The sequence below is a fragment of the Gymnodraco acuticeps genome, unplaced genomic scaffold, assembly GCF_902827175.1.
Source record: "Gymnodraco acuticeps unplaced genomic scaffold, fGymAcu1.1, whole genome shotgun sequence".
Lineage (NCBI taxonomy): Eukaryota > Metazoa > Chordata > Actinopteri > Perciformes > Bathydraconidae > Gymnodraco > Gymnodraco acuticeps.
Window position 1 is genome coordinate 262,835 of NW_022990651.1, and position 10,937 is coordinate 273,771.

General features: G+C 41.9%; 1 protein-coding gene across 1 annotated transcript; it reads right to left on the reverse strand.

Annotated features, from left to right (window-relative positions):
* Nucleotides 1-1,235: 1,235 nt before the first annotated feature.
* Nucleotides 1,236-6,005, reverse strand: LOC117554887. Its single transcript, XM_034229458.1, has 3 exons — nt 5,895-6,005; nt 5,528-5,686; nt 1,236-5,256 (listed from the first exon to the last, which is right to left on the reverse strand). The coding sequence occupies exons 1-3, from the start codon at nt 5,930-5,932 to the stop codon at nt 1,248-1,250; spliced, it is 4,206 nt and encodes a 1,401-aa protein (XP_034085349.1). The 5' UTR covers nt 5,933-6,005; the 3' UTR covers nt 1,236-1,247.
* Nucleotides 6,006-10,937: the final 4,932 nt, after the last annotated feature.

Sequence of the window (10,937 nt, forward strand, 5' to 3'; positions counted from 1 at the left end):
TGAACCCTGTTATCGTTTCAACCCGCTCCACAGAAGTGAAACTACACAATCTTTAGTTCATAAAAAAGAACGAGTCATGCTTATCCACCAAAAAAAATATCGTCGCTAAAATTCCTGCCAATTCTTCTAGGCACGTAATTATTGGCTGAACTAGTCCCTTCGAAGCGTAATAATATCTTGGTCCAAAGTCGTGCCACGGTTCGTCACGTGATCGTGCTACACCAATTGGGTAGCTGCATATTGTCAACAGAAGTGAAAGATGGCGGCCGCCATGGTTACGCTAAACCAGACCAAATGGATTCTAAACAGTGCTGTATGCTTGTTTTATGTCATGTTTTGTCATATGTCTTAATACATCACTAAGTCCGAGGTATTTGCGTTATATACGCGGTATTTGTGAGAGGTTTTACTATCTGGGAACAGAGTTGACCATCGAATCAACATTGACTAGCAGCGTTTATCAGCCAACTCCAGCTACAAACAATTTCCCCACGGGGATTAATAAAGTATATCAAACTCATATTTATCAAACTATCATTCCTGGACTGCCATGTTCACATCGCTAGGTTCATTGGGATTATTCCATTAGACTGAGGACTTTTTGTCTGTCTGTTGTTACCCTGTACACGTTAAATGCACTCTTAAAATAAACATGACTTGATTTCTGCGTCCAAGAAGAAGGTTAACTTGTTACGTTAAGTAATTTAGATCAATAAAATGCAGTACTTCCAGGCTGAAGACTTTTCTTTTTGTTGCTGCTTTTAATTGAACTATTCATATCTTAGACTGCACTGTAACTTTTATCCATGTATTTTTTCTTTTAATGTTTCTTTTATTAGCTTTTCTTTTGAATGACTGATTTTAAATGCCATTTTCTTAATGTCTTTAATTTTTTTGTAAAACACTTTGAATTGCCTTGTGTTGAAAAGTGCTATATAAATAAACTTGCCTTGCCTTACTTATACCAATGTCCATTGATTCATTTATTTACTCATTCATCCCTCCACAAATGAAAACAACACTGATGAACCATAAAAACGAGATTTATTACAAATATAAAAGGTATGACATAGAAAACAGTAGAAGGACATGTAATGTAGTATAATTGATTGGTGTCAGGCTGGGCGGAGCGGCTGATTGGTGCTGTGATTGCCTCAGCTGGTTAAAAGAGTCCTGCTGATTATACTCTGTTCTAGTACCAAAAACAAACGTATCTATGAGTGATGTGTGAGCGCGTCGGCCAGGCACTAAAACCAAAAGAACAGAAAAGAGCTTAAGAAAGATGGAAAGAAGGCTCTTTTATTCCTATTCCTCACTGTCAGTGTCAGGGCAGTCATCGTTCTCTTCCTCTGTTTCTTTTTATTTGCACAATTTGAGCAACGACATAAGTCTGTGCAACAGAGTCCTGCAGAGAAGCATGAACATCTGCCTTTCTCACAGGCAGACTCTTTGCAGCTGCAGTGTATCACATGCAACACACTGTCAGGGGCAGGATTTCTTGTCATCCAGGTGACGTGTAAGTTCCCATCCTCTATTTCCCAACCATATCCAGCAGGTGATGGAGCATTCATTTCTCTTTTGAGACAGGACCTCATTATTGCTGCCTGGTAATTTGCCCTTTTGCAGTGCTGATGGAGGGCATCATGAGTAGGGGGAATGCTTAATTCTGGCAAGGCCGATGATGCCATACAGAAAGCCTTGTACCTAGCATCATTTACATGTTCGGCTGCTGGCTGATCATACAGGTGACATACATACCGGCAAAGAAGTGCAAATGTTGATTGCTCCAAGTCAAAGTTAGTACCTAAACTTCTGAAAGCCTTAAGGTAGTCATCTTTCTCACATGCAACAGCAAATGACTTTCTTTTGCCTTTGCCATAGAAAGCGCTTGTGGAGTCACACCCAGAGAACGTGTGAATTCCAATCAAGGCTGAACACACACTGGTTCCGAGAGCTGATGACACCATGGCAATGTCAATGATCCGTGTCCTGTTGCCAGTCCCTGTGAACACATATAAGCTGCATGGCAAATCTGCCTGCAGACTTACAGCAATGACTGCCACATCAGTGTCCGAGCTCTTGATGATGACAGCTTTGTGCTCCTGTGCAGCATGTTGGGCATGTAAAAACACCCGTGTGTCACATTCCTCATGATCACACTGCAGGTCTTCAACAACATCAACAGACTGTACACCCTCCATGACAGTTACACAGTGGCATTGATTTTGATGGGCAATGTACAAGCTGAGGTTTTTACCCACTGTTGTGAGGTCTGCATGTGTCCATGCCACATAAAGGAATTCGGCCAGTGCTTCCTTATTTTTTCCGTCAGAGAGAAACTTCTTCCACTGGATTGGAGTTCTCTGATCTGGGCTGAAGATTGTTATTAGTTGTGACCCTGTATCAGCTCTACGGGACCGTTCTAGGCTTTTGATGCTGATGGGTGGATACCGGTCAGTGACAAAATCAATGCGTGTACACTTGTGATGCAAAGCAAGTTGGAGTATGCTCTGCAGTATGGTCTCTGCAAGCTCTCCAAATGTTGCTGGTCTGGATGGCATGGCCTGCATGACTGCCATGCCATCAAAAAGAATGGCACCACCTATTGGAACTTTGTCAACCAAGCACTCTCCACCTTTGCTCTGCAATAGATCCATGAGAGCTGATTTGTTTGTTTTGGCAAGTGAACCATCAGCACTTGCTAATGGATATGACACAGTTCCCAAGGAATATGACAGAATTTCCCTCATTTCAATTTTCCTGCTCTGGCCAAGGATGAGGAGCCTGGAAAATAACTTCTTGTCAGCATGCAAAATCACTTCCTTGCCTGCTGCAGATTTTTTGGGGGGCTTTTTCTGATCACTGAGAGTCTTGAGTTTTTGTGATATTATGGGGGCAAATATGTCAACTGTTTTGGATAACAGTCTCTGCTCCATAAACTCCTTTACAGCATTTTCACCCTTTTCTGAGGCAACAAGCAAATCCTTTGTGATTTCTCCTGTTGCTACTCTTCCAGAGCTAAGACACACAATGCCGTCTTGGTGTACATCAAAAGGGTTGAGCATGGAATCAATAGTGTCCAAGATTCTACTCACAGCCTTTGCATCAGCAGAGATGCGTGTCTTGTCCAGGTCTTTTCTTGTCCGTAGCTCAGGAGATATCCCTGCCATTGATTCACACTGTCTTGCTATCGCGGCTCTTTCATGCGGTGACAGTATCCAGCGATACACTGCAGACCGATTTTGTGTGATCCCTGTCCAGCCACCTTTGGTCTTGGCATCTCTGTTAAGCGTTTGCTCAATAGCCTGGTCGCAAGCAATGGAGGCAAATCCATGAACACTTTGTCGCTGGACAGTCCACTGGCCTTTCACATTCATGTCACTGTGGCAAGAGGGATGTGTGACAGGCAGATTCATCATTTCCAGCCAGTATGCAGGTAAATATCGAGCGTAATTTACTCTATCGTAGGCAAAAAACCATGGCATCATTAACCGGACGGTTGACAGGTGAAGCTGCCAGTTTGATTCTCGCGTTGCTCTCACAAACAGGAGGAGTAGCTGCATCATGTCAATGTATGAGCTCCAGAAAGCAAATGTTGCATTCTCTGTACTCCTCCTCTGCACAAAGTCTGCATATTTCGAGCACATATTATCAAACCTCTGATCTGCACTCAAAACATCCATCAATCTGTCTGGAAAGGCACATTCCATCTCAGTGATGACATCCATGCACGCAGCTCTCTCTTGGGGTGGCAAGGAGTCCATGAAGGTGATAAACCGGATGCGCTGCAGACTCTCATATAGAAGTTTATGAGCCCTCATGCTGCGATTGTAGTGATGGCCATTGAGTACCCCATTGATGGATCCTGGGGCAACAACTTCAGATTCAATGAGGATATCTTGCAGTCCTGCATCTCCGAACCTTTTGCCTAGAATACTCAGGTAGGACATGCATGTATGGAATTCACCTAGTCTAATCACTAGACGCTTTGTAAACTCAACATCCTTCCAGCGTATTTGCTGTGCTTTGGCATATATAGCCTGGTCAAACACTAAAACTATATGATCCAGTTCTAGCTGGTCAGCAATCTGGACACTTCGCTTCAGGATAGTGTTGACTGTTGACATCTCTGTTGGTGAGGCTTCAATGACTGGAAGATAATACAATGCGGACTTCTGCAGAGTGTTTTCATCCTGAAGCAGTGTATGGAACCCTGTCCAGCTTGGGATTGTACAACTATCCGTACATGTGGACTTCACAAAAGCATATGCCATTTCAGCTTGTACAGCAAAGTGGGTGTCCATTCTGCATGTCGCTGACTGCACTGGTTGACACAAGTTCTGTGGCCCTTGCCTTTTGGACTGATGGTAAGGTTGTATAGGCATTGGGGGGGGGGCTATGAATGAGGTAACTCCCTTTCTCAGTGGCTGTCTGATTGCTGTGGACATAGGCTCGCCGGGCACACTCTGGAGCATAATTCCATTTGTATGGTGAGTAGTTCCACGACCCGATAGTGTCTCCTCACCAAAGTCAATGTTATCCCACACAAGTGTTGTGGGTGTCCGCTTTGAGAATCCCTTCGGTATTTTGTCTCTGCCTTCTACTAGTGTCAGTTGGGCAAGGCTAGTGTCTAGACTCAAAACTGTGTCCCATGATGCACAATGTCCCAGTCTGTTAAGCAGTGATACAATGCGTGATGATCCAGTTAAATGTCGAACAGTTAAACCTAAAGCCAAGGACTTGGGTGTCTGCTTGCGGCCCTTGGAAGCAAGGTACACAATGTCTTGACAAACAGACAACACTTTCAAATGTACGTCATCATCAATGTTGACATAATGATCCAGTGTTGGCTCCTCAGTGGAACCTATAATCCAGCTGAGCAGATTGTATAGTCCAATGGGGACAACAGTTTGAGATTCAGTGACATTTACATTTTCAGAAGTGGGAGGCCATGGGCATGACATGCCAGGAGTGTCACTAAGCAGTCTTTTCAAAAACAACGCTGCTGTATACAGTGTCCTTGTGTCCTCATGTGTTGTTTGGCACTTTGTTCTCCCTGTTTCATTGTCGCTGTCTGTCTGGCTCAATTCACTGGACTGTGTTGTTTCCGTACCGGATGGATCTGGTAGCATGTCCACGAGTGCATCCTTTGACAGAGTCTCAGCAAAAACCAGTTCGCAGACGTTGCGCTTGGTGGGCATGTGAAACGCTAGCTGAGGGAAATCTTGAGCCAGCCTCTTCTTCAACAGATCCTGTCTGTAACACAACAAAACAGTGACAATTACGAGTCACAGGAGTACCATCAAAAGCAGAGTGGTGGAGGTGATACAAGACATTACAGACTAGAACCTATCTGCCATACAGCACATTTAACACCAAAGAAGCCAAATAAAGGCCCACATCATCACAAACAACACTACACACTACACATCATGGGGGTTTCTCCAAACAGGCCTGTCATACACATTTTGTTTAAAGCTGGCCTTGCACATGATAAATAATAAGACTTGTATTACATTGCAGTTACCTGTAGTTTGAAGCATCAACACCTTCGTTTGCTTTCACCATGTCAATGAAGGCCTGCCTCAGCTGGCCCATTCTAAGCACCTCATTGTTGACAAGCAGCCTCTGGCGGATGATCCTCTCACAGAACAGCTTGTAACTGGCATCAAACATTGCCTCATCCCTACAACACATGAATGAGAAGTAAATAAATGGATAAATGAATAAGTGTTGTGATTGTGTGCACATATAACAGAAGGAAATTGGATGTTTACTTATAATGTTAAGTATGTGTATGTGTATATATATATATAGCCATCGCCGACACACACCTGGACTTCAGTCTGGTGGTAGTGCAAATAGGTAAAGCAATCCAAGGAGAAATAACTTACTGTTCTGTCTCTGGTTTGTCAGGTCTCAGCAAAAACATGGTGTACTGACTGTAACAGCTTTTGTGGTACCGCACCTCCAGAGCCACACAGTCTTTGTCTTTTATATGTAAAAGAACACTTTGGTCATCTTTCTTCTCAGCAGCTTTCTGCAATTTGCCTAAACGGAAAAAAAGGACAACTCAATGAGTTTGTTGACGTATCTCTCACACATAATTGTACCTTTCAGTTATTCAACCACAGAGAATGTGTGTGTGTGTGTGTGTGTGTGTGTGGTGTGTGTGTAGTGTGTGTGTGGTGTGTGGGTGGGGGATTGCTTACCTGCTTTTAATCTTTCAGCCTTACACAGTTGATCCCTTTGTCGCTTGCCTGCTTTGATGATCATTTTCTCCTTCATCTTGCATATAATGCACAGGGCAGGAAGGACGGGGCCAGAGCCTGCGATTGGCAGGCCTGACCTTGATCGTAGCTTCTCTGTTTGGCTTCGGTACGTGCTGCGAGACGTCGATGGGATGGGCTCGACCTCAAGGTCCTCCCTAACGTCTTGATCTCCCTCACGTGCGAGCCGTCTTTCCACCTTCGTCATGGCCTTTGTGTCGGTAAACCTTATGTAGCATGTGTGGTGGAAGCCAGCGTCCTCAGGAATATCTTCGAACTCGAAATCAAGACAGTGCTTGTGGTTTTCAGCCACCACGTTCCGAGAGTCTCCCTTCAAGCCGAGCGACCGTTGTAAGCTTGTCCTGTACGTATTCCATCTTGTATTGGTAAAACAATCAACCTTTTCGTGCTTCACAGACGTAATATGCATGTAATAATGTTTGTGTGTTGACAATTTTGACTTTTTGAGACTTTCTGGTGCGTTTTCCTCGTCTCCGCTACTCGATGAAACCATGGCGGCCGCCATCTTTCACTTCTGTTGACAATATGCAGCTACCCAATTGGTGTAGCACGATCACGTGATGAACCGTGGCACGACTTTGGACCAAGATATTATTACGCTTCGAAGGGAATAGTTCAGCCAATAATTACGTGCCTAGAAGAATTGGCAGGAATTTTAGCGACAATTTTTTTTTGGTGGATAAGCATGAATCGTTCTTTTTTATGAACTAAAGATTGTGTAGTTTCACTTCTGTGGAGCGGGATTTCTTTTCTAAAGGACTTTTCGAGGTTCACCTTGCGGCCTAAATATCAATGTATACTTTAACCTTGAATAATTTGTATAATCATTCATATAATATAGGCAGGCAAGTTAGGAGAATGGTCTCTATATATTTATATATATATATTAGTGCTGTCAAAATTATCGCGTTAACGGCGGTAATTAATTTTTTGAATGAATTGCGTTAAAATATTTAACGCATTTAACGCATGTGCAGAATGGCCCGCCCCATACGTGCCACCAGTGGGAGCGCCAGGGTATGGCTGGGGTAGGCTACACCCATACCAAGAAATGGCTTAGCCCCACCATGAAAAATGATGTTAAAGTAATCAAAATAAAGTCTGCCAACTCGCGCGGAGTAAATTGCACAGACAGCAGTTAGTAAGATTGATTTCAGTAGCCACGGTTTTGAAAACTTTTGTCACGTAGTGATCGTCTTCTCAATAGAACATCTTTGATAACGGCGTGGTGTTGTTGCAGGAAGTCCCGACGGAGAATACTTTTGCTGTAGTACAGGGGTGCACATAACTGGTACGCAGGTTATGTGCGTAATCTGAAATGCGTACCGTCACTTGTGTCACAAAGCGCATTTGCGTACCGACGTACTTGTGAAGCTTTTCCAGAAGGCGGTTAGATCACCGGACGACAGAGTCGGTCTCCGTGTGCACAGACAGAGCTGCTGTTAACGTCGGTCTGTACAACGGAATTGTGCCAAAACTACGCCAACCGGCGGCGGAGGGAGACTCCCCCCCCCCCCCTTCACTGGAGAACTGCGCTAAAACAGCTGAACACAACGTTCACACTCTGTGGTCACGAAGTACTCCACTAGCCGCCGCCGCCGCCCCCCCCCCCCCCCCTCTGTCGACTTTCCTGAAGTACTCCCCCGTTGATAGAAATCAACACGTAATGAATTAAGACCCCACGGTTTGATGATTGATAGGTGTGTGGGCTGTCTTTCATTTTGACACGCAGAAATGTTTTATAATAAACATAGATACTGTATGTTAAATGAATATATCCGCCTTCTTTCATTTATCTTTCCATTCCCACAACAATATACGTAAATAAATGGCATATTTTGGACATAGTTCGAATGGTGATTAATCATGATTAATTAATTTTTAAGCTGTGATTAATCTGATTACAAATTTTAATCGTTTGACAGCCCTAATATATATATATACATATGTACATACACAAATTCATACAAACACAAATTCATAAATAGAATAAAAAACAAGAATATAAACAGTTATGGTTTAGCAATTTCCTCCCTGTACCTTGTGAGAATTGTGTCTTTATACCTCTTTTTGAATAGTTTTATGTTTGGACATCCCTTTAGCTCCTCACTCAAATTGTTCCAGATCTTCACCCCACAAACAGAAACACAAAAACGTATCTTTGTTGTGCGCACCCTAACATTAGTGAATATAAATGAACCACGTAAATAATAATTCCCTTGTCTTTCATTGAACAATATCTGAATATTCCCAGGTCATTGAACGTTTTTTGCCTTAAACATGATTTGTGCAATTTGGAATTCAACAAGATCTGACAGTTTTAATAATTTTAGCTTTAGCTTTTTGTATGATCCCTATAGCTGACATTTTTAATAAGTCTTATTGCTCTTTTTTGTAGAATAAATAGGGATTGTGTGTAGTTTTATAATTACTGCCCCAAACCTCTGCACAGTAACTTAAGTAAGGTAACACCAATGAACAGTAAAGAATGTAGAGGGAATTTTGATCAATAATCTGTTTTGCCTTGTTTAATATTGCAATACTTCTTGAGACTTTGGAATGAATATGTTTCATGTGTGGTTTCCAGCTCAGTTTCTCATCAATTGTGATTCCAAGGAATTTATGTTCTTTAACTCTCTCAATGAAAATCCCATCTATCTTAATGGATGCTAGTGTATTGCTATTTCCAAATATGATTAATGTTGTTTTATTCAAGTTTAATGATAACTAAATGGCCATGATTTTATGATTATTGAAATGTATACAGTTCTGTTTCATATAGGTGTTTCCATAGGTCTAGTCTCTTTATTTTCCCCTCAAAATGCACCAGATTGATGCATTTAACTCCAAAATAAATTTAAAAAATCTTACCGGGGGAGCATGCCCCCGGACCCCCCTAGAGGATTTGAGGTCCACCCCCACTTACAATCACATTGATAGGTTCCTAAATACATTTACCATTTTTTTAAATAGTAACCCATGTCCATATGTTTATTTGTGGGTAGTAGATTTAAACTAGGGCTATCACTATGGGCCCTGCCTGTACTTGTTCACTCTGCCATCGCGTGAAGGGTCTGCTAACAAGCGACCGACAGAAAGGTTAATGTTGTTGCACGTCACCTCAACCCCCCCCCCCCCCCCCCCCCCCCCGATACCACCACCCCCCCAAGTATATTTCAGATCTGTGGGAAACACTGCATCATCTACCTGTTTGACATTTCATGTACATGTTGCTTAAATGCCTGTGTGTGTGTGTGTGTGTGTTTGTGTGTGTTACTGGAGGTGTTATATTAAGAATGACAGGTCCATCTCCTGTCTCATTAGGTGGGTTGAGATCAGCTTAACATCAGAGAAAAAAATTATGTAACTCTCACCTCCATACTTTCTCTCTGCCCCACTCAACAGGCTATTATTAGACCCCACATGAAAGGTTAGACACCACTGACATATCATTATGACACATTAATTAGTGGAAACACCTGAACTTTTCACTAACATGTCTGCTATCATTTGGTGTGCGAGTCGGGGGGAAATTGGGGGAAGTCAATGTACAGGTTTACAGACCAAAAACCAAAAAATGCTGTGAATACGGGATAACTTACTTTTTGTGAAAGCCTTTTGCTGCTCAGTGCATAATTTAGTCTGAAGAACTGGAACCAGCCTGTGAACATTTCATTGATGCCTCAGAGGAACACCAAACAAGTGTGAAAAGCAGGAAGCGGCACATTTGGACGGGCGGAATCTAAAACTTGCATAAGGAAAAAAAAAGTATTTTTACCTCTCGCTTCTTTTAATCTGTGCACTTCTAACACATTAATTACATTTTAATTTCTGTAAGCACCACATTATTTTGACTATGGCATCTCAACCTCTTTAGGAGCCCTTTTGCATCCTGTTTTGACTACGGTACTTATGTTAGCAAATAAGAGTACACAATACATAACACAGAATTAAAAGCTTAATATCCAAATCATTTTTTCCAACCATTTTTATTTATAAAGCTGTCTCGTTAAGTATATAAATACATATAATTAAGAGGCAAAAAGTGCAGCTTAAAAGATAATGGAAGCTACTCAATTCATTCTGTATAGCAAGAATATGAAATACCTCAAAGAGAATGAGCTGAAAGAGCTCTGCTGTTTCACATCAAACATTTAACTGAGCTATCCGTCTTTTAACTTTATGCTTTAAGCAAAAACAAACGTACTATTCAGCTGCAAAAAAACTAAAGGTCAACCTCCTGGTAGAGCAAAACAGAAAGACACGTTTATCAAAGGGAGGACCGCAGAGAATAATAATACCAAAAAAAAAGTTGATTCTCTTCTATTTGTTTCAACATTAAAGAATAACGGTCGTTCTACATAAACTAGTCTCAGTTGTGAAATACATCTGAGTGAAGGAGAATATTCAGAGGGATGTGGTTCGGCTTTGGTATACAGAACAAAATTAAATAATGCTTCAGATTTCCCTTTTTATACAATAAGCAATTAGATCTTGAGAACTGAAAATAGCATGTAAGCCTTACAAGCAAAAGACAAATAACAAAAGGCATGCAAAAAGCTCTGTGAAGCTGTGCGACAAAGCTTTCATCTAAATGCTAACATCGCATGCCAAGATGCTCACATACTGTAGATAACGCTATGTTAT